Source organism: Amblyomma mixtum, chromosome 8 (assembly GCF_055824585.1).
Source record: "Amblyomma mixtum isolate Tamu chromosome 8, ASM5582458v1, whole genome shotgun sequence".
Lineage (NCBI taxonomy): Eukaryota > Metazoa > Arthropoda > Arachnida > Ixodida > Ixodidae > Amblyomma > Amblyomma mixtum.
Window position 1 is genome coordinate 8,203,098 of NC_143019.1, and position 27,626 is coordinate 8,230,723.

The 27,626-nt window shown below is 46.4% G+C and overlaps 1 protein-coding gene across 1 annotated transcript in view; it reads right to left on the bottom strand.

Annotated features, from left to right (window-relative positions):
- Positions 1-27,626, bottom strand: part of LOC149331261 (uncharacterized) — a 38,244-nt gene that overhangs the window by 8,874 nt on the left and 1,744 nt on the right. Inside the window, exons 2-7 of the mRNA XM_089555920.1 lie at positions 27,199-27,220; positions 23,776-23,885; positions 21,252-21,642; positions 13,962-14,174; positions 9,238-9,385; positions 6,743-6,864 (exon numbers count right to left, since the gene is read on the bottom strand). Of these exons, the coding sequence (XP_089412046.1) occupies positions 6,743-6,864; positions 9,238-9,385; positions 13,962-14,174; positions 21,252-21,642; positions 23,776-23,885; positions 27,199-27,220 (1,006 nt within the window). The remainder of the gene's footprint in view (positions 1-6,742; positions 6,865-9,237; positions 9,386-13,961; positions 14,175-21,251; positions 21,643-23,775; positions 23,886-27,198; positions 27,221-27,626) is intronic.

The following is a 27,626-nucleotide window of genomic DNA, read 5'->3' on the forward strand; positions in this document are numbered from 1 at the left end:
AAAGCTTACGACATCGCCGTTCGAGCGGAGAGCGCCGGTCACCAGCAGAGAGGGATTCGCCGGAACACCGAGCCGGTACACCAGACAAGCAACCAGGTGCGCAAGCCTTCTGTTGTTGTAAAATCGGTCAAAAAGGCACAACGCTGCTGGCGGTGTGACGACCAACACAACCCCCAGGGATGTCGATTCCAGTCAGCCACGTGTAATTTTTGCCACAAGCGAGGGCATATCGAAAGAGCATGCATTACGAAACGGAGACTTGCCAAGATAAAGTCACCTTCCCAGCCTAATCACAGCGTCAACGCCTCAGAGAATACGCCGCTATCTGATCTCCATGGAACAACATCAGCAACACCATCTGTGTTGTACGACCTGAACACCATGAATCTCGGCACGCGACCGAAGATTTTTACAGAAGTAAGCGTACATCACCAGCTGATTAAGTTCGAGGTGGACTCCGGCGCAGCCTGTACTCTGATCAGTGAGGACACGTTCCGAACTTCATGGCCATCTGACGCACCCGCCCTGCAACAAGACGACACGCACCTGCGAACGTGGTCAGGACAGAATCTGCCACTATTGGGCTCTGCCAACGTGCAGGTTAACTACAACGGCCAGACCCATACGCTACCTCTGCTTGTTGTGAAGGGCACAGGATCAAGCCTTCTAGGGAGAAACTGGTTTTCTCCACTAGGCGTGATGATATGCGGCATACACCAGACGCCGAGCCAGAACATGGTTGAGCAACTGCAAGAGAAATACGAAAGAGTATTCTCGGAAGAGATTCCAGGAAACGAAGGGCCCCCGGTCACACTGGAGTTGTTGGACAACGCGCAACCCAAATTTCTGAAGGCCAGGCCGGTGCCGTTTGCTCTCCGAGATTCAGTTGAAAAAGAGTTGGACAAACTGGAGCAGCAAGGTGTCATCGAGCCGACGCAGCATTCAGAATGGGCCACACCACTTGTCGTAGTTCGCAAGAAGAACGGAACCATACGCCTCTGCGGAGACTACCGGAGCACCGTCAATCTTGCGACTAAAGCGTCCTCTTACCCGCTGCCGACACCTGAAGAAGTATTCAGTGTACTACGTGGCGCAAGAGTCTTCAGCACATTGGACCTCACCCAGGCGTATCAGCAGCTGAAGGTGAGCGAGTCAACTGCTGAATTATTGGCAATTAACACACTGAAAGGCTTGTACAAAGTCAAGCGACTGCCTTTTGGCGTAGCTGCAGCCCCGGCCATATTTCAAAAATTCATGGAGACAGTGCTTCAGGGCATCCCAGGAGTTTGTGTCTACCTTGACGATGTCATCATCAGTGGCACTTCCACTGAAGAGCATGCAGTGCGCCTAGAGCTCGTTCTCGAAAGGCTAGCAGACGCTAATTTGTGCATAAGCAAATCGAAGTGCTGTTTTGCGGTGCCAGAGGTGCAATTTCTGGGACACCGAATTGATGCGGAAGGCATTCACCCTACCGAGGACAAAGTGCGAGCGATCACAGAAGCACGAGCTCCAACAAACAAGCAGGAGCTACAGGCTTTTCTCGGACTCTTGACGTTCTACGACCGGTTCTGGGAACAAAGAGCTACCGTGGCCAACGACTTATACCAACTCCTTCGGAAAGATGTGACATGGACATGGTCGCCACGCCATCAGCAGTCATTCGATGCCCTGAAAGACCTGATTCGAAGATGTACCGTCCTCCGCCACTACGATGAAAGGAAGCCTCTGCTTTTGGCTTGCGACGCATCACCGTACGGAGTCGGCGCGGTTCTATCGCAAACTGACGAGCAAGGAAGGGAAGCTCCCATCGCCTTCGCCTCACGTACGTTGTCGCAAGCAGAACGCAACTACGCGCAACTTGACAAAGAAGGGCTAGCCATCGTCTACGCGGCGACACATTTTCACCAGTACATTGCCGGCCGGAAGGTGACCTTTATAACCGATCACCGACCGCTATTGGGCATTCTGGGACCACAAAGGCCTATGCCACCAACTTTGTCTCCGCGAATGACACGTTGGTGCATCAAACTCTCAGCGTACGACTACGCTCTGGTCTACCGCAATGGGAGTAAACATCAAAACGCCGATGCGCTAAGCCGTCTGCCACTAGACGCAACTGTTGACGAACCATTTCCACCAGGAGACGTTCTGATGTTCGAAGCACTGCCAGAACCTCCGCTTACAGCAGGCACAGTTGCAGCATCTACGCAGAAGTGCGCAGCTCTCCGGCTAGTTTACACAGCTGTCCAACAAGGCAACGTGCATAAACTCAAAGGGGACAACTTCGACGCTTACCGCAGGCGAGCTACAGAGTTGAGCACCCATCGCGGCTGCATCATATTTGGGTCCCGAGTTGTGATGCCGAGAGAACTACGCGCACAAGCTATGTCTCTCATCCACGCCGGACATCGGGGCATCGTTGCAATGAAAAAGTGTGCCAGAAGCTACATGTGGTGGCCTGGCATTGACAACGACATCGAAACAGTGGTGCGAGAATGCAAGCCTTGCCAGAGCAGCCGGAGCGCCCCGCCGAAAGCTCCTGTCCCAGAATGGGAAAAGCCAGACACACCATGGCACACACTGCACATTGATTTTGCAGGACCAATTGAGGGCTGCACTTTCCTTGTGGTCGTAGATGCCTACACAAAGTGGCTTGAGATAAGGCAAATGGGACAGACGACTTCGGCAGCAGTCATTGACAACCTCCGATCACTATTTGCAACGTTCGGCCTGCCGCGCAAGGTAGTGTCGGACAACGGAACACCGTTTGTGTCTGCGGAGATCCTCAAGTGTTATCGCGACAACGGGATCTCATCAGTTACATCGGCCCCCTACCACCCAGCGACAAACGGACAAGCCGAGCGCTACGTAGCCGAGCTAAAACGCGCCCTTGAAAGAGATCAGACAGGCTCGCTGCAGCGCCGCCTTGCGCGCTTTCTCTTCAAGCAGCACACGACGGTTCAGAGCACAACAGGCGAGACCCCCTCGAAAATGATGTTCGAGCGTGAAATGCGAACCCAGCTCACAGCCATCCTCCCCGAGCCAAAGGCAGAGACGTTCCGGGAAGAAAAAGCAATTCCGCGCTGCGGCACGCTTAATGAGGGGCAGCGCGTCCTCGCCCGACAGTTTCTGAAAAAGCCACGCTGGGAGGAAGCTACAATTGTCAGACGCATAGGCCTGCGCTCTTGGCTCGTCAACATACATGGCACAGTAGCACGCCGACATCTCAACCAGCTGCGTAGATTTACGACGCCGTCTGAGAGCTGTCCGCCAGCGGAGAGAACACGTGCACCATCTTCCCACATAGCCTGGCACCTCTTCCCGGAAGAAGAGACTTCGCCCAGGACAGACCTAGGAGACACAGCGAACAACAGCCAGCCTACAAGTGTTTCTCCCCCGAGCGCACAAAGCCAGCGCGCCTCCACGCGTGAGCGCCGACCCCCTGCACGATACCAGGCAACTTTCTAAGGGGGAAGGAAGTGTTGTGTCCCCTTATTGCTTTTGTGTGTGTGCGCCCCCGCATCCTCCTCCTGTTATGGGAAGCCACTCCCTCCCGTGGACGCTTCTCCGCTCCCTCCTTTCTTCGGGCGGCCAGTTCGGCTCCTGCCTCGGTCGACGCTGGTCGCACCCTCATCGGCTTTAAATAAACGAAGTCTTAAAGTACCGTGTGCGTCTTTCGCTGCATTCAACACAGCGACCGGACACGACACTTTCTTTTGACAACCCAAAGGAACGTTCAGTCCTAAGCAATACGAGATGGAATACAGTTTGGGCATTCATTTTCTTTGCAAACACGCACAGTTTTTCAAATACGCTTTGCAAACACGCACGAGTATGCATTAACCGATGACAAACGTTTGTAGAATCTCAGAGGCACACTACCTCATTTTTTTTTCTGATGAACAACTTTGCAAGAAAAATTTCGACACTTGGCCTGAGGTCTTTGTGTGTGCATTGCTAAACTCAGCTAACTTCGGAGTTAATGTGTTGCGCACTACAGTTAAGGGTTACCCTGTGGTTTACAATCTTCACGTCTTTGCACTGGTACATGTTTTCAGATAATTTATTGTACTTTTCATCTTTAGTGGACCGGAATGTTACATGCAGAGATAGCAATAAAGAATATTTTGTAATTATTTGTAGGAATATATCTAGTAGCCAGGACACTACACCCGTTTCAAAATGCTACGTGAGTGTAAATACTTTAAATGCTGTAAGCTTTAAGGGTATCACGCAATATCTCTAATGCCTTATTGTTCTTATATGCGGAATTGGTCATACATTCACGGATCCGTGGGAGTCTTCATACCACTCGTGACGCAGTGGTGAAGCGGTTAAGCGATGTGTCACTGCCCTGGGATGGCAGGTACTGCAATCGATGTGGCTTGTGCGATCCAGGTTGCTCTTCCTGAGCAACCTCTCGCGACCAACTGGGTGGGCAACCTAGGTTTATGCTCTTGGATTTTCTCGAGCAATTTTCGCACACGGTGACCACGCTGGCTGTCCTGTGACATGTGCTCCTTAAAGCTATCGTGTTAATACGGCTCGGAATTTTATATGCTAGAGGCAGTGCAGGGTGTTAGGCTGCGTAATAGGCTAGCACTACTTAATTTCTTTAAGGCCGGTCTTGTTAATGCGAACGCCCCCGAAAAGAGTAACAGGAAGATCAATGCGGCAGATAAATTTCCGCATTTTTTTGCTTGTCGCGGTGTCTATAATAGCGAACCTGTGATTGTCACCGAGTCTCTATCGCTTCCAAAATCTAGAACATCGCCCTCCCCACAAAATTCCAAAGGACCCCACAAATTTTCTAAGCCCACCCTGAAAATGAACTAAGGGGGAGTAGTAAGAAATAATCGGCGCATGAAGGTCGATTAGTGGATGGAATTAGTATGCTCCCATGTGATAAGGCTAAGGTAGGCGAACATACTAGAAGGACATGACTCATGCACACCACATAAGGACGCAATTGAACCAGTTCTAACCAGTGTTTTGGCAGGAAGGTTGCAAGAAAAACATTACTCATTATAGACGTCACAGCACGCAACCTAAATCCTATTGTATTTTGTTTCTTTAGGAATGTTAAGAAACATCTCATTTTTTGTTCTCGTTTGTTATCTTGTAAGTACGCTTAAAGATTTTGAGCGCGCATTTCTTGCTTGGGTGTCACTGCTACAAATCCACAGTTCACGTCTGCTTCGGAATTAGAAGTGCCTTTAGCAGCGACACCGACAACCGTGTTAAGAAATATCTGCTTGTACACCCCATTTCTAAACAGCTGTAGATCTGGCTATCGGCAGTGACGCTTATAGCGCACCTTAAAAGACAGTCTGCATATGCAGGCACAGCCTTTTACGTTTTCCTTACCACTAGTATGCACGAACCACTCCTCACCGATTATAGGATCTCAGAGGTACAGTGCGTCTATATTAAACAGCACTGCTGTACGAATTTCAACAGCTCACACCACGTATTTTTACACCGGTCATATCTTTAGCTAGCGTGCGCAAATCTTTAGCTAAAGCGCAGGAGCTGAGCTCCTGCGCTTTACGACGAGGCAAACTTGCGGAACGCTCAATATTAAGCACGGGCTCAGTGAGGCTATGCTTAGATTTGATGTCTTCGCAATTTTGCTCTGTCATAAGCTGCAGGAGCACTGAAATTGCGGCCGTCACGCACGCCAGCAAAAGATTTGGCCGGCTGAACGTGCATTACTAATCTTAGCTAACCCTCGAGTCAATGTTTTGCGCATTACAGTTGAAGAATTACGCAGTGGTTTGCAATCTTTTCATTTTGAAGCGAAAGCTTCCCTACGGGACCTCGTGCTTCGATCGCCAGATGCCTAGTTCTGACCTTCAGCCGAGTGGCAGGTCAAAACCATGAAAAAGAGAAAAATAAATTTAATCAATATCCATGATTGGGAGTCGAACCCGCGGCTGCGCGAACGGATCACCTTTAAGCACAGCTCAGCGAGACCACTAGGCTATCGCCGCAGCCAGCGCGCCTCGTGTTAAACTGCACCACACTCTCGCGCCGTGCATTGGAGAGCGTCGCCTTCATCAAGTTCCATCTGCTCCGTCCCGCGGCACTGCCTGCTCACCGTCGTCTTCTACGTAGCACAAATCCGTGTTTTCCCTCCGATTCGAATGTAGTAAACATTCTATGTATTTTTTTTTTCACTGGCTCTCGTGTTATGATAATTTCTCGCAGTTTTCTTATTCAGAAGACCTTAGTCTTACCTTCTCCTGATTATGAAATAAGAATAAGGGATTTCTTGTCGTTTTTCGTTGTCATTTCTGGCCACCAGTGGGGCGCAACCGCATCGAAATGTCACGCGAGTCCTGTTGACATTCTTACAATGAGACCAGCTGATACCTTGCGGAGATGAGGCGAGTGGTGTTGCTTTCACTCATTTTTATTCGCATTAGAAATATTTATTACCTCAATATTTTTTTATTTAGCTCGTCCGCATACACTTGCATATCACACAAATGTCGGTAACAGTAATAATAAAACCATATTTGCAAGAAAAGTTTTTTTGATTGCCAGAATTTCTTGAAACGAGACTAGTTTAGCGCCTATATCATCACGTCCGCATGTCTTTACGTACAAAATGGTCATCGTAACAGGCGAGCTGCCACCCGCAATGGATTCTTATTTCCCTAAAGATTTGGGCGCCCAAGTTAGAAGCTACTGAAGGCACGCTATCCGCGCTGCAGCAGGCAATGACGTCAAAACTCACTCTTCAGCAAGGGTTTGTTGGAATAGTTCGGTGTACTTGGTCATTGCTTGAGCGTAGTTGAAGGTACCGATGGCGATGATGGTTCTCCTTGTTTGGTCGTTGCGTTGTAAATTTTTGAACTCCTGGAAAGGTTAATGCGTAGTTGTAATCCCTAAGTCAGCATAAGTGCAGAAGAGGTGAGTGCTGAGACTCTGCCTTCAATCGGGGGTAGAAATTATTGCGGTACAGTTTGCAGTGTTCGTGGATGGGAGACACTGCAGAGAGCACAAACTGCAAGGCAGGGTAGCAGTGCTTCTTTAAGTAGTATCCGCAACGAAACTACTTTTCATCGTAACTTAATTTGCTTCTGCAATAGTAATTTTTCGAGCACTCTCTAAAGGCCTCTTAAAGGAGTACAGACACCTAACTTTTTGGGTGTTACCGCCGCGGTGGCTCAGTGGTTACGGCGCTCGGCTGCTGACCCGAAAGACGCGGGTTCGATCCCGGCTGCGGTGGCTGAATTTCGATGAAGGCGAAATTCTAGACGCCCGTGTACTGTGCGATGTCAGTGCACGTTAAAGAACCCCAGGTGGTCGAATTTTCCGGAGCCCTTCACTACGGCGTCCCTCATAGCCTGAGTCGCTTTGGGACGTTAAACCCCAATAAACCAAACCAAGCCTAACTTTTGGGTGCGTGTTTTGCTCTTTGTAATGATGCGTAAGGCATTATTATATGTGGATTACCACGTGGTGTTCTACGGCCGCTAAATTGTTTACTTTCAAATTTCATTCGAGTGCAGTTTCGGGTTCCGTTTCTGCCGCTGAATGATGAGTGTGAGGCGATTGGTGATGACTGTGAGGCGATGATGACTGAGGCGATTGGTCACGTGAGGCATCAAGAAACTGTAATATAATCCCTGCTTCTAGATTCGTTGTCATTCTGACTCTTGAGGAAGGCTGGTTGAACACTGCAATGAATTAAAACGATGAAGCAGCGATTATATCGCAGTTTTTCGATGCCTCACATGATATACAACGAAACTTTGACGTCACAGCCATCGTTCGATTGTTCAAACCGAAACCGAAACAGCTGACTGAAAAATTCGATAATGAATATTTAGCAGTTGTAGGCGAATACCAGATGGTGATTCAAGCGCGGTAGTGCCTTGCGCATAATTGTAGAGAAGAAAATATGCCACCAAAATTGGTTGTCTATGCTCCTTGAAGCTTGTGCCCATCAGTGCATAGGAAAAGGCACAAAAGTGTAATCTTTTTTTTTTATATAGTGTAAACATTTGCAGTCTTGCAAACCCGCGCATAAATTTTGACGCCAGTCTTTCTACGCTCCGCTGAGACGCAAAGCGGGTGTTGAACATCACGAAAGTCTTCTCTTTGTGATGGGTGGAAGGAAGAATACTTTCTTATGTTTCTGGCTGTACGGAAATTTAAATGCTGAGGATTCGGCATACGTTGAAAAGAATTCAAGAGGCTGTTTTGGACAGTTAGTTCAAATGGATGCCTGAAGCCTTCAGCGCCTTTGAGAAGCAGTAGCTTCTTTCGGAGCCTATAAATTTGCTTGACATCTTAACATCCCAAAGAAACTCTGGGTGTGAGGGACAGCGTAGTGGGGGGCTCCAGATAATTTCGACCATCTGGGGTATACGCCTGATTTTGTTACCATCAAAAAACAATCTTTTCAGCGCGGCCGGCAGCTTGCGCTGAACTCCTGCAACACATTTGCAGAGCCGAGGAATGCGAGGCGTGAAGGCAAGGCGGAGTTTCCTAACTGAACCTTGAGTTTGCAACTTCCTGTCCGGTTTTGTAAGCCCTCGCACTGCTGCGATAAATACAGCGGGTCTGGATATCCATTTAGACCGTAAGCCATATAGACCGTAGCAGCAAGGGAAATGCGTAATAGTTGGTTCAGTACCTACTCCACACCGTCTGACTCAATAAGCATTCGAAGCAGAACTCAGAACCTTGGATCGAGCGGTCACGGCTGTACTGCGTTCTTACCACAAGCGGGCACACAGGCAGGATGCGCCGGACATTGACGTGCCTCAATTTTTTTGCTTTCATTGGTTCGGGCTAACACCGAAATGTAACACAATTCTAGTGAACTCAAATTTCGATGCCAAGCTTACGGAAAATGAATTAAATGAATGAACAGCATTAATTCCAAAGAATATGTGCAAACAAGGCTTGCGTCTTTACATCACTTCTTTTATACAATTTTTTCCCAAAAGATTATTAAGTACGGACGAGCTGCTCAAGTTTACGCTTCGCAATCGTTAGCCAGTACCTGTACTGGAGCTGCTGGCTGTAAATGGCGTCAGGTTTGGTCGGTTTGGTGTCCAAACTAAACATACTGTTAGGGATGCCGCTTTATCGCTGTAGGAAATCGCGTCTACGGAGCCAGCAGAAAAATTCAGCTTGCATTGACGCTTCAGAGTGGTCGCAGCATTTCAGCAACAGTGGTGGTCACAACAATGTGTTCAGAGGTTGTGGAAGGCTTACCAATAAAACGTCCTTGGCCTTGTTCACCCACTCTTCGAGTTTGGCTATTGGCGCAATCATGGTAAGGAAGCCGTAATTTAAGATGTTCTCTGACGTCAGTGCTGTCAGAGCCGATGCGTTAGTTCGTAGTGCGTTTGCCGTAATGTACCTGAGTAGGAAGATACAAAGGCAGCTAACTGGTTGTCGCAACTCACTCGTGCGCAATATGCTGCAGCTAATATCGTACACGTACATCTGGTTCGCTAACGCCCACTAACTAATGTCTACTGCACTGTATTCAGATTCTTTACCGGCTTGAAATTCATCGTGCGCTGCCTCCTTGTCGCGCCCATTTCACGTCCAGCAAAACACTGCCAGTAAACGCATTGGCATTGTTATGGATGCTGTTAATCACTATATTCCTAAGTCCACGCTGAAAGGAAGTGATTGAGAGCGTTACTGAACTGAAGTCACAAAGCCAAATTGAAAATTGTTTTTTTGTAACATGGCAGCCAGCAAATTCTCTGCATGTACTGCAATTCGTGATTCACTGGTTCGAACAACGCGCCATCCTTATTTTATTTTCAGCACATGCATCTTCCGGTCATTGCTTCGGACACCGCCAGACGGCATCTGTACTGAGCATTACAGCGCCGTACAACAGCATGCCAAGTGGGGTCTTATTATTACCCTCCGTCGTTTGTTTGCTGTACCTCGGCTGGCGTATGCGATTCGGCTAGATAACAGTCAACGTCCCTATCCGAAGTCGCGTCACGCCAAGCCACATTTATTTATTCAATCTAAGGTGTCAAGGTCGGGAAGTGTGTCGCCCAGGAATGGCAGGAGCAGCTAAAGTAAGTGGCTGGTCTCAACTTAAACACCGGTCTGAACGCGGCATGTCTTTGTCATTAATGTCGCTGGTGTTACTTAAGCACGGTTGATATGTGTATGCAGCTTCGATACACTGCCTCGCTGCAGGATCCTTGATGTATCCAGTTCGATTCCCCGGACCCGACATAGGAAATAACCAGTGAGCATTGAATAACTCTTTGGGAAGCAGCCTACTTAGCGACACATTTAGGCGACACGGCAGCTAAACAAGCGGGCCACGTACAGAACGCAGGACAAATGCGATTTCAGCCCTCAAACCTTTTTTTGTCAGTTAGGCGCTGATTGACGCCGCGGCAGAGTGCTCAGCATAAGCTAAGCAAACAACAGGTCAGACCTAGCCGTCCACAGTTTTGAACCTTATATTGTTTTTCTTTTTTGTATCTTTATCTTTTACATTGCAGTTGTGGTTGAGTTGGCACTGGGAAGAGTAGAATTCAAACTTGAGTCACGTTCAGTTTTGTGAGCTCTTTTCCTTTATTCCCCCATACACGCAGTTTCAGTGGAGCGTAAAGCTGACCTAAAACTGCCTTAAAGAACATTGATCTCGATTAATAATTGACTCCTGTGCGTGGCGTACGTGTACCCGCATTTTGTTTCCGTGAACATACACCATATTTTGTGTGACATTTTTTTAGTTACATATCGCTTGCGTTTTCATTATAAATGGGTTATAAGGGCATTCTTTAGGCGAACGATAGAATATTATGATTAGTCTGCGAGTCTTTAGTTTTTGGAGCTCATACAAGACGAAAACGCTAGAAGGAAGACATTCACATTGTGTCGATGTACGGCTCACGTTATTCGTATTGATGCACGGCATTAAGTAGGTTTAAAGGAATAGTTCAAGAAGAAAGGCCCGCTTTTAGCACGTCAAACGTCGTTTCTAGAGAAATAGGTTTTCTTAATAAATGCACAACGTCCCTAATGACAATATGTATGGTATATTCGGTTGAACATCCCGAAGATGCTAATGGTAAATGCATAACGCCGTAATGGTGGGCTCCAGGATAATTTAGGCAGCATTGGCGTATTTAACAGGACATGGCAAAGCACAAACCAGGTTTAGTAATTTGCATCTCGTGAAATATAGCCTTGGCGAAGAGTGCTTGATCCCACTATCTTTAAGGCGAAAGCCTTTAATGCCTCATCACTGTCAACAGAAGGTTGTCAGCGGAGGCGTCACGCTTTTTCTAGTCAGACCAGAAAAAAAAAAACGGTTTGCGCGATGGGAATCGAACCACCATCCTTCCGTTCCGGAACCGAGCGTGCTAATGGCTACGCTACTTCCTGTCAATGCATATGTAGTTCTCCTTGTCTAGGACGCTGTTTCCAGAAAGGCGTGGAATCTGAAGGATGCCTCCCAAACGCCCTCCAGTGTCTCCAGCATTTAAGGTTCACAAACGATTGCGTACTTAACATCTTAACCACACATCAGTGACACAAGCAGCAACACCGCGCTAAAGGCTTTCGCCTCATCGTACTTTTGGTCAACAAAGTGCCCCCCTGAATTTTTTTGCTGTTGCATGATCCCGGTCTCTTCCAACGTTTTCTTTGACGTTAATTTAAGACTCGAAGTTTACGAGGTCATGGACATCAAGACGGTGGCACTTGTCCTCAAATTATCAAAGTCATGAGTCCTGCATTATTCAATAATTAAGCCGATTTTAATGCAGTGTGTGATTACTGAGGGGGTTTTATTTATAGTAGGGCTGGCAACATAGGGCACCCCGTAGACCCCATACGTCCATTAAAATCGGAGGTATATTTAAGGCTCATATTGCTTTGAAGCGGTACACAATTATTGCATTAGTTTTTTTGCAATTTTATTAACCCTTGTGCAATTTTCAATACATCTAGGATTGCGGTCCGATGAGAAATGTTCGCAGATTTGCATTATTTTTTTTTTCAAAAAGCACATTTTTGTTGCCTTCTTCCAATAAAATGCACTGAAAGAAATCCTACCGTGCATGTGTGTGCTATAGTAATTGTGTACCATTGAATCTCCTTTCATATTCAGTTATGAAAAAATTAGGATTTTTTGTTGATGTACTAGTAATCTGCGAAAGCAAAAAAAAAAAACGACACCCTGGAATATTGAATGCGGAATTGGGTGCACTCTTTCACTCTAATTTTATGGCACACAAAATCACAAAATCATAGCTGAACCCTCTTTTTTTGTACACAGTTGCCAACTGGGTAGTACAAGCCATAATTTTACTCTTTTACTGTCCTTTTTCTTGAAAATTTCTGTATCTGACCAGTTCTGTCATTTGCTCAGTATCTCTCCAAGTTTCAACTTTCGTCTCTCTCACAGAGCTATATCTCGGTGCAGCATCCATTAATATCCGAATGCATAAGGTAAATCATCATTACTATAGTAATAATTTCATCAGTGGCTCTGAGCGCTCCGTCAACGAAGGTATTTTCTGGTATGTTCATGGGCGCGCTTTGTGACGTAATGGTTAACTAATTCGTTGAAAGTTCTGGCTCGCCAGTGGCAGCACTTCTAGAGAACTGCTAGCTAAGGTGGTTGATGGAGAAAAGGCTTGACAATAATTTCCGCGAAATTTAACGTGCGAAATGTTCATTTAACATCTGCCTACTGTATATGAAACCTCCTCTCCCGATTGCCAAGGTGTTTAGAACGAAACCCGCTTCATAGACGGCAGTCGGAAGCCAGTTTAGAGAAATACGCGAAATGGGCAAACTTATGTTTTTTAAGTCTCCAACTAAAACCAAAAGAACGTTGTGAAAATGACAGCCATGCAGTCACGAAATTATGCACTTCAATGAAGGTAAGAGCCTGGAGTTAGATCTGTCATCCATTATAATACATACATACACAGCAAATGCCATTTTTCTTAGCTTAAATAACTGAATGAATTAGTCGGGCTTAGAAAAATTTCCTGTTTTGCTTTTTACATCATTTTGGTGCAGGAGTCAGAATTTAAGTTCGGAAATAAGTACACTGCTATTCTGGCTGGACCAAAGAGGCCTAAAAGAATGTGAATTACTGTGCAACTTTCACGCAGGTGCGTGTTTTAGAATTTTTTAAAGAGAAAGTTCGCATATTTTTTCGTTCCTTCTTATGCCATCCTGTCCCTTTAATTTCCATTCGATGCGTTTGAAGACCATTTGCTAATGAAAAGCGTTCCGTGACAATATCAGCATAAATGTGAACGCCTCATTTGGTTTGCAGAAATGCAAGCAGAGGACTAAATTATAAAAATCTAGACGATGTTATTACAAGGCTTTTAGGCAGCCAATCAGAAGAGCAGCGATTTTATATTATAGGAAAAGAAATCAAGCATACGTGAGATGCTGAGCCCAAGATCTCTGCGTTACGCGCAATGACCTATTCGAACTGACAACGGAAAGGGCGATCTGTCCTCCTATATTAAGTTGCAGCTACATGTTCCACAGCGTCGCCTATAACATCGCTGCCGTCGCTGCAGTATAACCAAGCACTGGTGGGGAGAAATGCACACCCTCTCCCATTTGTGCGCTTGAAAGCTCCGTCTTCAACGAATGCAGACTCTGTCGAGAAAACCAGATTATCGATAGAGGACATCCTAAATAATATATCCTTGGGGTTCCTTGGGAAGGATATTGTCAGGGCCAGAAAAATATTCCTTGGACGGCAACTAATTGGTCGCGGTATGTCACTGCCACTTTGTGGGAATGGCTCAGTGATACTAATTGTGATAAAGAAGTCTTCGATTCCACCGCGAACACAGCTTGAAGAGAAGCTGCCTGTGGTGGGCGGAGCAAACCGCCTGAAGCAGCAGTTGTTTTCGCTCCTGCGTTCAATGATAGCAGCTTCCAGCCGAAACTCCCTATCACTCGTCACTCACCTAATGTCGAAGGAAAGTCCCCCTTTGGTCTTTCTGTACCGACCGATGACTTTCTTGAATACGTCAAAACTTGTGAAATCCACCGTGGGCGCCACCACGTTTTCGGTGATGAAGACGTCCGTGTAATAAATGTAGGTACACATTCCATCACCTGGGTACATGTTCGGGATAGTTGCCGAGTCCCCCACCGTGCAGACGAGTTCTTTCACTGAAAAAATGAGGCAGCAGGAAGACTGTTCGCACAACTAGCACAAATGTGCCCAAAGTCAGGTATTTGTTCAAGAGGCGGTACTCAAAAGGTCCGTATTAATGCAATTTTATGAAGGAGGGTTTCTATCTACAGTGTTATAAAACGAACTCATTACGGTTACCAACCAGAAATTGGAAAAGATTTACTTGAGCAGAGCAGTTACAGCATCTGCTACAGGGGCAGAGGCTAAAGGCTGTGGCGCCTGACGAGGCCTCTGTCCCTCTGCAGTCGACGGAAGTGCAATACAGTTTGCGCATAACATGAAGGTAAGGCACATAATTAAAACAAATGTGGATAAATTTTGCCAATATACTCACAACATTAACACAGTATACGGACTGATATAAATACAATAATATGCAAAGATATTATACAGAGATTTTGTTCAGTATACATTGGAGGACAGTTATAACAAAAATAAAGTGAAAAACCATGGCAAGCAGGCCAAACAGAAGTGGTAGCCCATACAGGCCGTATTGTACCGATGTTGAATGAGGAATGGAAAGTTCTTGTTCATTCACTTTTAAATGAGTAGAGTTATTTCTACAGAGTTTGCTCAGTACCATGTGGCTTTCAAGTGCTTGAAGCCCTACTGCTAAGACAAAATTAACGGACCAAGTCCAAACGGGTCGGGCTTTCAATGGCACTTTCTGAATGCTAGGACTCCCCACTCCCGTAGCTATAGCAACGCTATACCACGTTTCACATATACACTACCATCGGCAGCTCCCCACCAGCGCGGGGCGGTGTGAGTAGGAACCGCCACGTTGGCGGTACAGGCTGCTAAACCTTAGGACCGGGACGAATCCCCCCCCCCCCCCCGCTCAGGAGGGGGAAGAAACAACTTTATCGACTCCCAGAAGTGAGTCAGGTGAAGGAGGGGGGGGGGGGGGGGGGGGGGGGGGGGGGGGGAAGCGGAATACAGTGGGCCCTCAGGCCGCTCTAGGTGGCCGAAAGTCCTTGGGCTTCGGCGACCCCCGCGGCCCAGCACAGGATCCGGATTCGATCTTCCGGCCATGAGCTGCTCAGAGCAGCCTCCCATCGCTCCTGTCGCTCAGCCCCCTCAAAGGGGGAAGAGATAGGGTTGTTGTGTCAATTGCAATATACGGGAATAAAGTCTTCATGCAGGCTCGAGCAGAGACGACAACGGGGTGAAGCGTCTTTTGAATGAATTACGGAATCAAGGTTATCGGACTGCATAGTGCTCGTTTGTGATGGACACCAAAGAACTGGCTCGGCTTGGGACGGATTTATGGGGGGTGGGGATAGCTGAGGCGAGAATTGCGGTAGTGTAAAGTAATTTCGTGGTAGGTGAGTAGGCATTCACTCCCGCTTCGAAAGGAAACTAGACCGTTCGCTGCCCGGTTGACGAGTGCTCGGGCGTGTTCATTGGCGACTGTATTCCCGGGGTGTCCCCAGTGCGCTGGAACCAATGGGACAGTGATTATGCGCTGGGGAAGCGCGATGAATTGAAGGGTACGGTAAGCGGGCGCGTGGATTCAGCGCATCGCGAAGTTACGAATCGCCGTTTTTGAGTCTCAGAAAATATATTCAGCCTGAGTGTGAGCAACTGCCGGAGCAGTGGCAGCTTCTTCCGCCTAGATTGGTTGAGCTAACTTGTCGAGGGTCACGCAGCAGAGGAGGTTGTGGGCTTTATTCAATACTACCACTGCGAAGACAGGGCGGCGAGAGTATTCTGCCGCATCTACATAAGCGGCACGGGTCGAAGGTGGGTAGCGCTTATGAAGTGCCTTGGCTCTGGCCACCCGAGGGTCGACAGTGGATGGGATGCAGGTGAAATGTAGAAGACGCCCGAGCGCTGCATTGCGTCTGCGCACGTTAGAGAGCCGCAGGTCGTCCATATCCGGAGCCGTGTAGGAGCCCTATACCGGAGCCCCACACCCTAAACCAGTTCGCTTTCAGCGCAGAAGCAATTGCTTTGAAGGAAAAACAACAACGCCGCCGAAGACGAAGCACTCGGAGCGTTGTTTCGCAGGATCCGACTTCGTGCGGCCGGATTGTGGCAAACAGATCGGAAATTTAAAATCTTCCCATCCTTGACGTTATCACCGAGCTTCACGCTATTACAACGCTGTAAGCGGAAGCATGAACTTTAGTCGGCGATCACGGTACCATGCTCAAAGCTGGCGTAAGAAAATTTGTATGCTATAACAACACCTAGTACAGATTTGAATCACATATATTGCGGAATTCTCGAAAATTGCTGCAGTTGCCTGCCCTTAACGGCCGAGTGAACAGACTACTAAACGTTCCCGTGTCCTTTTTTTCTGTTTTCATTTTCTTTTGTCAATGGTTACCAGTATCAGTCGGGCGTCACCCGTCGTGCTGCCAAGCTTTCCTCGACTCATTTTTGCCCTTTCCTGTTCATAAAACTATTTTCCTGAATGTGCTTAGCTCCGCAAACGTTCCTGCGGAACCTATGGCTCGAGTAGAAGTCACAGTACGAGAAGGCCGATGATACATGCATTCTGAATTACCTGGAAACTTGTTTTCGTGAATTTGAAACTGCCTCTGAAAACGAATCAGTTGAATGGTTATGGCAGCGTCTTAAAATTATCATCAAAACTTGTATCGACCGGTACGTTCCGACTAGACTGAAGAAAACAAAGCAGCGCAACCCATGGGTCACCAGAGATATCACTCACGCGAAATGCAAGTTGAAAAAATTGCGAAGAATGGCGACTACAATGACGTACAGGTTCTAAGTCAAAAAATAAAAACGTTGCTATCGGCTGCAAAAGAAAGATTTTTTAATCACACTCTTAGTGGTTTTCTGAGAAATTCTCCAGAAAAATTTTGGCGCTATCTTGATAAAAGAAAGAAAATAGTAAAGCAAGTGAGAGTGGGAGGCGAACTTATTGTAGATAAATCGAATGTAGAACAACACTAATAAATACTTCCAATCGGTATTCGCAAGAAACACGAGCCAGAGCGATGCACACGACGAAGCACATTCTCGTGAAACTTCTATCGATATTATCAGCTTTACTCAGAGCGGCGTGTATAAGCAGCTCATGCAATTAGACGAAAAGAAACCTATCGGTCCGGATGGAATACCTACACGCTTCATGATACGGTACGCTGAATGGATGTCCTTCTACTTGGTAACTATGTTCCGAAAATCACCCGTAACTCATTATAATTATTAAAAGTGGCAATCGCACAGTCATGAACAACTATCAGCCTGTGCCACTTACTTCAATCTGCTAATGGAACATGTTATTGTTATTGCGAAACATATCATTTTTTTAGAAACAAACGGACTACTTTCTGAATGTCAGCATGGGTTCCATCGAGGGTTTTCAACAGTGACGCAGTTAATTGAGACAATACATGACCTTTCTAAAACTATAGATGACCGTGGGCAGCTTGATGTTATTTGTGTAGATTTTGAAAATGCCTTTGATAAGGTTCCTCATGGCAAATTACTCCTGAAAGTGCGAAGGGCTGGCAATAATGAAGATATCCTTATATGGATTGAAGAGTACTTGGCTAAACGCAAACAGGCGGTACGTGTTGACAGTTGCGAGTCTGGCTTTTTGTATGTATATTCTGGTGTGCCACAGGGTTCTGTGTTGGGGCCACTGCTGTTTTTGGTGTATATCAATGACGTAGTAGCTGCTGTTGGATATTCGGTTAAACCAAAACCCTTTGAGGATGACTGCCTCATTTAGGCACCTATCACATGTGAAGGAGATGAGATTAACATTTACCAAAACCTGCAGGCTTTTGCACTTTGGTGTGAGAAATGGGAAAGTAAAATTAACTTCAATAAGACCACATTTACCCATATAACTATCAAACACAATATAATTTCTTTTCAGTACAATACTGCAGGTCACGATTTGGTTAATGTCAGTGCGTTCAAGCGTCTGGGGGCGTCAATTTCTCACAACCTAAGTTGGCCCAATGATGTCGAAAATGCGTGTGCGGTGGCACATAGAAAACTGTTTTCTAAGAGGAATGTTGGGGAGAGCAACGAAAGATGTCGAACTTTTAGCATACAAATCTCTCATACGGCCTTCCCTAGAATATGCATCAGTAGTATGGTCTGCTCACCAGAAGATTCTTTCAACGGACAGCTGACTAGCGGATAGAAAAAGGATAGATAGCCGTTTCGCGCGCTGCCCAGGACAAAAAAAAAAGAAAAAAGAAACGGGCTAAAAGGGGCTTCCTGTGAGCCGCACAGAAGCGGCGATTGGCACAGGCTGCTTAATCCGTAAAGCTATCCAGGGCGAATATGCGTGCCGTCCAGGTCGAAGGACTGAGGAAGCACGTCTGTTCTAAATTCAAAACAAATGCCCAAGGCCCGAGTGCGGAAGCCACCAATTGTGAGCCCGCTAGAAAGCGCTACGCTTCTCCTGCAATATACAGTCTAGCCCGTTTATAACGAAGCCACTTATAGCGAAATAGCGGTTATAACGAAGGGATTTCAATTTCCCATTCCCATTTTTGCATTTTCAATACATTTTGGGTCCGGTTTTAACGAAGTAAATAAGAGCGCGTCAGCGGATATAACGAAGAGATTTAATACCAACTGAAAAATAATCTGCCAATCAACACATTTTTCCGTCCTTGAGGCAATTTTTTCCGCGAAAATAAGAGAAAAATTCGGCTGACGGCGTCCTTTCATGGCGTCGTCTGCTCTCCTGCGGAGCGAAAGGTTGCTTCACTGCATCGCATGGCACGCCGGTCTCGTGTTGCGCCGTCCTTGAACGGCGTCACGGCGTAGAGCGGTAGAGCACGCCGCGCAGGGGAAAAATGTAAAAAAGAACAGAGACGATTTTTTTTTTTTCGATACCGCTATTGACGTCACTGCAACCGCTGATGCTGCCGCCGCGACGGCCTGCTTGGAGCAGCTTTGGGATTCCGCTAGTGACTTCAACCTTGTGCCTGCGGGTCTAAGCTACATGGACTTCGTTTTCGCCGACGAAGACCTTGTTGCCACCGAGGACTTGACGACTGAAAAAGTTGCCGGGAGTGTCATGGAAGAGACCTTGGCGGAGAGCGCCTCCGACAGCGAATGCGACGATGCTAGTTGTGCCCCTAAGCCGGTCACCTCCGCAGCGGCCATCGCAGCTGTTGACACGCTACGGATGTACCTCGGGAGTCCGGAGTTCGACCAGATCTTTGGTTCGCAGTTGGATGGTATGGAAGCCGCAATCGTGAAGTCCGCACTCGCGAAACGTGTTCAGTGGACGCTGGACGACTTCTTTCAGCGGCAATAAATCGGTATGCCGATGTTTGCATTTTTTTTTCGTAGTCCGCATATTACGAAATAGCGGATATAGCGAAGTGATTTCCGATTCCCATCGACTTCGTTATAACCGGGCTAGACTGTACATGTATTTAGGGTTTACACTTGCTCTCGGCGAGGAAATAGAGCAAATGCTTTTTTTTTCCTTAATGTTTCAGTTGAGAAATTTGTCATTCATAACCTTGTAAACCATAATATCTGGCTATGAGGCTCTAACACTGGCCGTGAATTTTTTTTTAACGTGCCCCTGAGAACAATTTTTTTTTTCATCCAGCAATAAACGCACATCCGCCTAGTGCACATACAGAAGTTTTTTTGATGCTAAACGTCACCTGGTGATTCCTACCGGGTTTAGCTTTGCGAGGCATGGTTTTTGTGGCTACCTTTTCTGTCCTCGAAACTTTAAGAGGCCCAAGTCACTTCACAGGCTGTTAACGGAGAAATATGCGCGAAGACATTTATCACAAGCCGAGCCTTGCAGGAAATATGCAAATCAATGTTTCTCGGGTAAACTGTGGCTAAGGGAAGCAGTCATGAAAACCAGTCGAGAGTAGTCAGCGAACGTGGGTCCCAGGTTTAGTTAACTCATGAATTCATAGTTTCGGATCGTATATGTGCGACAATACGAGTTCAACCGAGAATTTTTGGAACTATCGAGAGCCCGCTCTTGTCAACTCCATCTGGCAATAGGGAAGAGAGGTGGAGGGTATAACCCGGTGCCTAGGTTGATGATTGTTGCCCCCCCCTCCCCCCTCCCTCCCTATTTTCATTGCCCAGTGTCAAGCAGAGAGCGACCATTCCTTGCGACATTAGTGCGGTTGTAGGTCCATGGGCGCGGACTAGTTCAGGAAGCGATTTCCCCGCAACATTCCTCGAAACAACCGGCTTTAACGGCTCCAGCTTCGCCTCTGAACCTAGTCGTTGGGTCATTTTGTCGCAGTAGACGCCACTTTAGCGATATGCAACAAAGCGCGAGAAGTCGGAACCGACTGATGATGACGGACTGGAACAGCGCTTGGATATAGGTGCCGTTTATGCAAAAATAAAGAGCTTACATAGAAATGCTTTCGCATAAGATAGTAAGAAAACTTTCAAAACTTCGTATAGAAATGAAACTGCATCCATAAAAAGAAACATTATCTACCGATGCACTCTAAGCAGCTCTTACACACCTGCTTTCACTCTTATTATAGGATTCACTAGATTGCAATGTGGTTTGATGACACTCTGGGGAACAGCCACATGCTTTGCAATGACCAGCGAATAGCGCAGTAGGAAACATCCTGAATGAAAGTTTAATATCAGTCACCTATTGACTTTCTTCTACTATGGCCAACTAAGTGTTAGAAAGAAACGTGGTGTACACTGTACGAGTTGCACCTACACTTTAATGTTAACCCACATTCCGGCACCAGCCGCTGTCGACGCAGGATAGTATGTAACCGTTTATGTACACAGGCTTGTCATTTGACAATTCAGATGTGCGGCTCTCGCGCTAAGCAAGAACGGCGATTGGCTCCGTAGGCGATAGGAGCAGGGCGTGCCAAGCATCTATTCAGAGCCCAAGAGTAGTACATATAGGCATATACTACCAGCAGCCTACACTTAAGCCTCCTGCGTTTCTGCGTCCTCCTAAAGATCAACAATACCTACCTGGGGCTGTCATTGTTGTTGTCGTCGTTGTGTTGTAGTCGTCGTTGTAGTCGTCGTTGTAGTCGTCGTTGTAGTCGTCGTTGTAGTCGTCGTTGTAGTCGTCGTTGTAGTCGTCGTTGTAGTCGTCGTTGAAGTCGTCGTTGTAGTCGTAGTCGTTGTTGTAGTCGTTGTTGTAGTCGTTTTTGTAGTCGTAGTCGTAATCGTTGCAGTCGTAGTCGTTGTCGTTGTCATTGTCGTAGCCATTGTCGTCGTCGGTGGCATCGTTAGCATTGTTGGTATCATTATCATCGTAAGCATAGTAATTCCTGGGGGCGGAATACCTGCCGGCTGTGTTGCGGGTCCGGTTGTCTGTTCACTGCTCCCGGGCCCGGCTGTCCCGCCTCTCCCGACGACAATGACAAGGGGGGGAGGAGGAGTGCCTCCACCACCGCCGCCGCCGCCGCCGCCGCCACCACCGCCGCCGCCACTGCTCTCCTCGATCTCGTCCTCGATGTCGGCTCCTGCGTGGATTGCATTTTGCCGCTTAAGAAGGGCCTGAGGAGCGCCCTCAAATGAATGTCAAGCAGCCGAAAGTGCATGGCATCGGTCTGCTGTACTTTGCGAGTGTTAATTTTGTCACGGTTAGTTTGTGCATGCAATAAATACTGGCTGTAGACAGCACATACGATTTCTTACGCTGATTTTTTGGCTCAAAATGAGCTGCTGTTCTAGTGAAAAGAGTGAATTTCTTTCAAAAGGCAAACACCATCGAACAATGCTGCAAAATTTTCTTACGATTCCGGATGTTGAAGAGGATTATTTTGACTGCATTTAGAAAACAAGTACTTTTTGGTGCTTTTCAAACTATAATATTTCTTTCTTAGATCTTCAGTTTCTGGTTGCGTTAGAGCTACATTGCTAGATTTTATTATGTCACAACCATACAAAATTTAATATTAGGCCCCATCCCACTGCGAGCGTTTCATGTCTTTTATGCTGGCACTTCACTCAAACAATTTTCAGAGTATTACTTCTTTGAATGCCGCTCAGTATAGCAATAATACTAGTATTTAAAACAAACGCGCAATTATAACGTTACATATTTGCAACGCACATAACAACTAGAACCTTCGCCTGTCGGGCCAAAGTTACCCCAAATACCCATAGAAATAAAATATGCGGGGGTTGTCCTAACACAGTTGTTGCCTATGAACGTATATGCAGTTCATTAAAATGACGCTTTTTTGTTTGCACCTATTTAAACCCTGCAAATATCTCATGGAACCCTTGCTTACAATTTTCAGTAAAGTTTTGTGTATTATTCACGCGCCCATTATCAGGCATTAAAGTAGGCTAATATTTCATCTGAATTATCCAGTGCTGTATATATCTAAGAGCATTTAATATGAAGCGTGCTTATTACGCTATTGAGAACTTGCGCGTACGAATCCTCGCACAACACCGGGACGCCATTTTAGCACGAAGTCCGCGATGCAATCAATCAAAAGTCGTCCTGTTTTCTGAGCCAACTCCTGCCTTGTTTAGGCGTTACAGATATAAAAGAAAACGCAATTTTTAAAACCCTGATACAGAGGTCAAAGCACTTTTAAAGCAATCCCGTGCTGCAAGCTACTGCCAGCAAGCAAAAAAGAAAAAAGCTCTCCAAGCTTACCTACCACCCGTTTCAAACCAAGTGTTATCCCTGGAAGCAGCGTCCGCAGCCGGCAACGCGCCCAGAAAACCCATTTCAACCGTTGTAGAAAAACTTTTTCCGCTCTCCAAAATTGCAAACCGATTATTGAGATCTGCGGCCGTTTAGAGATGCACCGACAGACAGCAAACAGGAAGAGATCGCTCGTATCAGGATCACAATGGACGGTCGTGAGGCTAAAGAGCATCACGTGGTTCCTGTCTTAGCAGGAGACAACTACGTTAAGCAGCTGGGAATGTGTAGTTGCATTCGCAGATGATGGTTGCAGCCACAAGGAACAGAATTCGTGTACGGACTTCTTCGGTCTGCACCAGCTGTGATTGTTGATCTAGACGGCGCTTGAAGCTGGAGAAGGGGGGAAATGACAGGACAGTACGCTGGGCGGCAATCATTGTTTCGTCTTTCCCTGGCGGAGTGTAGTTCGTATCGGGGTGCGATAGTTTATTGTCGCAACACGTACGCGAGATGAGAATATCAGTGAAAACATCATCCTTGCTTTGTCTCATCAGGACAGCTGTCAGGGGCACGTTTTTCGCCTGTGCGGAGTTGGCACTGGGAACGGTTTTGGCGTAACACCGCTTAAAGCTGCTTTGTCTGCACTCGATGATGTCGTGTTCAACACTACTGAGACGCGCCTTGGCAACACACGCAGAGGACAAAACTGGGTGGTCAATATTCCGAGATGTCTTATGTAACGTCACTGCGACGTGGAAATGGCTATGATGCACGCATTGAGCCAAGAATGAGAAGAAAAGCTGAAAGAAATACACGCTGTTCTACTTACCTCCCCAAAAAAGGTGTCACTGAATTTCGCGTGAAGCAGCATGGAAGCTGTCTGTTAAATAATTTGTGTCCTACCGTAGCCCGTCGTGGGGTAAGCTTTGACCGAAATCTTCCTTTGCCTTGAAGTGTTTCCAGGGGATGAGTTCAACGTGATACTCACCGCTTCCGCTTGCGACGAACACTGCGAGCACCACGCCGACAACGATCAGTAGCAAACAGCCTCCTACGATGGCGAACAAGAACTGCTTGTCGTCTCGATTTCCGCCGTCACTGCGAATACGAACCCAACGGTGAGGCAACAGGGAGCGAAGCACGCTTTCTACCAAGCGGGGTGCGCTTTTGCCCACTCTGTTTGGTGGATGCACGAAATGCACAAATCTGGCTGGAACCATTACATGCAACGACTCGCCGCGTAATTCTGCAAGTTTTTGCAGTGTGTATCGCTGTTTGTTTTTGATGTTAACGCGCAGTTTTCATTGCAGTTCGAAAGGGGAATTCACGACACTTGAAGACTGCTGTCGTGTCAGCTGCACTTATTGAGTGTACATGAGGGCGCAATCAGCGACTGCTGGTTCTACCTGGTGTTGTGCGCCTCGAAAGCTAATCAGTATCAGCTGACTAACGGCGGCCCATCAAAAATGGCGGCTGCATTTTGAGGGCAGCTCAATCGCATTTTTAAGTAAACCGCTAATATTTCATCATTGTTTAGAAAAATTTCTTGCTTCCGTTAGTTTTGTCTTCAGTGGTTCCTTAGCCGTCTGCCAGCCTGTACGCTATATTATGACATTTTATTTTATTTTGTACTTGGTGCATGATGGCTTTAGCTGCCTATGTGCCATTAAACCCAACACAAAACAACACATTTTATTTTATTTTTCTATTGTGCTTGTATAATGGGTGACTATATACTGCCACGTATCATTGTAGGGTCCGTTCGTGCGCGCTTGAGGCCGCAGGAACGGGGCGTTATCACTTTTGCTCGTGGCGCGAGAAGCGACCGAACTAATCTCGATTGATCACAGCTAAGAACTGCATCTCGGTTTGTCCAATTACTGCAGTTGATTTTGACCTGTTATCTCGAAGTTTCCTTGCCGGCTTTAAATTGAGCGATGCAGCGAGCGGCGGGCATTCGTTGTTCGTCGACTGACGAGCGCGTTTGTCGCTTACGCCGCTGCCAGTGCTGTTTAGTTCTTTTGCGGGCGCAAGTCAGCCCAAATAAAGAGCTTCGTTTGCGAGTCTTGTTGCTCTCTTCCTGACCGCTGGACTGCCGTCACTACAACGTGACAATACGATTTGGATGCTCAGCGGCAGTTTCAATAAGCGGGACACCGTTTGTTTAGGATTAAATAATTGTTTCTTGTACACTGCGGTTCTTTCTATCCCTCCTGAACAAGCTTTGTGCTCAACAATTCACAATTATCCTCTGACCTGACTGCTTAGTCAATGTGATAGTTCAAGCGCCCGAGGGAAGCCTCGGATGCTTATGTTCCATTTTTCATAAAAATAAATAATATGAAGCAATCAGTGCTAACTGTCCTTTTAGGAACTTCCTGAATTAGTAAGTCTACTGTTAAATAAATACACTAATAATAAATTTAAACACTGACGTTGGCAAACGAAAAACGGGTAACAGCGCCAATCTTTCTCCTTTGCGTACTCTTTGTTGCCGACGCTATTAACTGCGTTCATAATATGAAAACAGGCATTAGAGACTGCCTAGCCCACATCAACACCTATTCGATACTGGCGTTTTATTACACTGCGTAAACTTCGTTGGCGCTCAGACGCAGCATGAAGGGACAAATATTTATAGAGTGTATTATAGAAAGTGGGAGGCTCACAATATCGTGAACAAGTTTTAAATAAACGGCTATTTCGTGCCGTCAGTGCCATATCTGCGGATGGACTCTGGAATGCTCGTTCGTCAGGATCACATACGCAAATATCGCCGTAATATCGTGACAAGTATGGAGTCCATATGACGTCACGTATGTTATAGCTTGCGCACTAATTAAGCGTAATCCTCATAGAGTGTTTTAAACCAATATGGAAAACATACGAACGATATTGGGATTTCAGTTATTGCCTCATAACACTCGATTTCCGTTTGAGTCACTCTGGCAAACGGCGTTTTAGGAAGAGCTTTCGCCTCCATAGCCAGTAATAAGTGTATTAACATAAGGTAGCGGCAAAGCAGCACGCATGAGAAAAATCACGCAAGAAAGCATGATTTTTATTTGCTTATGTATTTATTTATTTAATATATACTGCTAGCCTCATTGCCGAGCCTGCTGCGGGGTGGGGTCATTTTATACAAGGAGAGAAAATCACATAAATTTAACGTTAATAGAAATCCCCAGCTTAATAAAAGGAACGGTCTGTGTGCTCTCTAAGCACGCATGCCCAAAGCAAAATTGGTGGATTTCTCGTTGCACGAAGTGCGTCGTACCTATCGAAAATTAACTGCTTCCTACATTATGGTGGCACTGTTTTATGATTCTTATAGATAATGTTAATCTTCATTAGGAAGAATTTTCAACTGGATAAATCCTTCGGAGGTATTAGATAACGCGAATGAGTTCGTCCCAAGAATTCACAAAACGTGTTCAAATATGATAAAAAACGAAGCTTCGAAAATGACCGAAAGTCCGAAGGGAATCGTAGACGGTTACATAAAAAAGTACAAACACTACGATCCCAAGGCCAAAGTAAAAGTCGTACTAATTCTGCAGGTCTTATAGTAAGCACTCTCGAAATTCCGCATGAGGACACTCATTGTGATGGCAACAACCTCCGAACATTTGATTAATTACAATTCTCTAACTTCATTTTTTGCTAGGGGGCAAACCATTTTTCGCTAATGACGTGATATCACAGTCCGTGCGGCCACCGATAATGACTGCATAGATCAAACAGAATGGAACGTAGGAACGGTTAATTCACACTCGCTACTCGAGTGGTTAAGATTTCACAGCTCTATGATCGTAATTAAAGGCGGCTAAGTCTAACGAACTGCGGATATCGTAAAGCCGTACTTCTATGATAGTTGACATTACGTGTTAAAGGAAATAATAAGCGGAATCCTCTGTTTGCGAGAGGTTGGATAAATCGACTCTTCATTCGTTGGGAAGAGCTGGCACTTTATTTTTGGTGTAAATTTTTAGAAGCAGGATAGGCGTCTGGTGCTTGTACGTCTGAATGTCCCGCATTACCGAGATACCGTGAATTGCGGACTCCACTGCGCCACAGCGGCAATCAAGCGATGTTAGTACAAATTTTCGTCGCCTGTATTCCCGGTATTGATTCACGAAGATAAAAAGCTCGCCTCTGACGGCCATGGAATACAGAAAACTATCAAATTTAAAAAGGGCTCTCTCGAGATAATGGAGCATTTTGGGCTCCGAATCTGGAATGCTTCGCACGCTTCGTGAGAAACTGCAGCAGAAATTGAATGGTCAACGGCAGTTCTTACCGAACAGAGTGGCTTATGAGGGGCACCTGCTTGAGTTGCGAAAAGCTATTTGAGCGTGATGACAGATGCTGCTTATAAATCTGGTGTGAAGAACTTAATGTTCATACTCACTCAAAACCACTTTGACCGATGCCTGTAAAAGACAACAAAGCGAGAATAAGAACATCGATTGACAATGATTGCAGAGGCAAAGTGTCCAGAAATGATGCTCAGGTAAGAAGTGGTCGTCTCTTCTCGAAGCCAGTAAACTTTTTTATTCGCCACGTCAGAGCATGCATTCCGAGGAATTAGAGAACTCATATGAGCCGCAATATTGCGGAGGCCGTTCTGCTTTGGCATACACATCACGGCGAAAACGAAGCCGCGAGTAAATTAGGATTTGACTTTTTACCCTCTTTTGGCGCGACTGAAACCTGATTCTGGATGATGGTTTGTGGGGTTTAACGCCCTAAAACGACTCCGGCTACGAGGGACGCCGTAATGTGTCCGAAGAATATCCTCCCATGAACTGGGATGAAACATTGGTGAGTTTTTTAAAA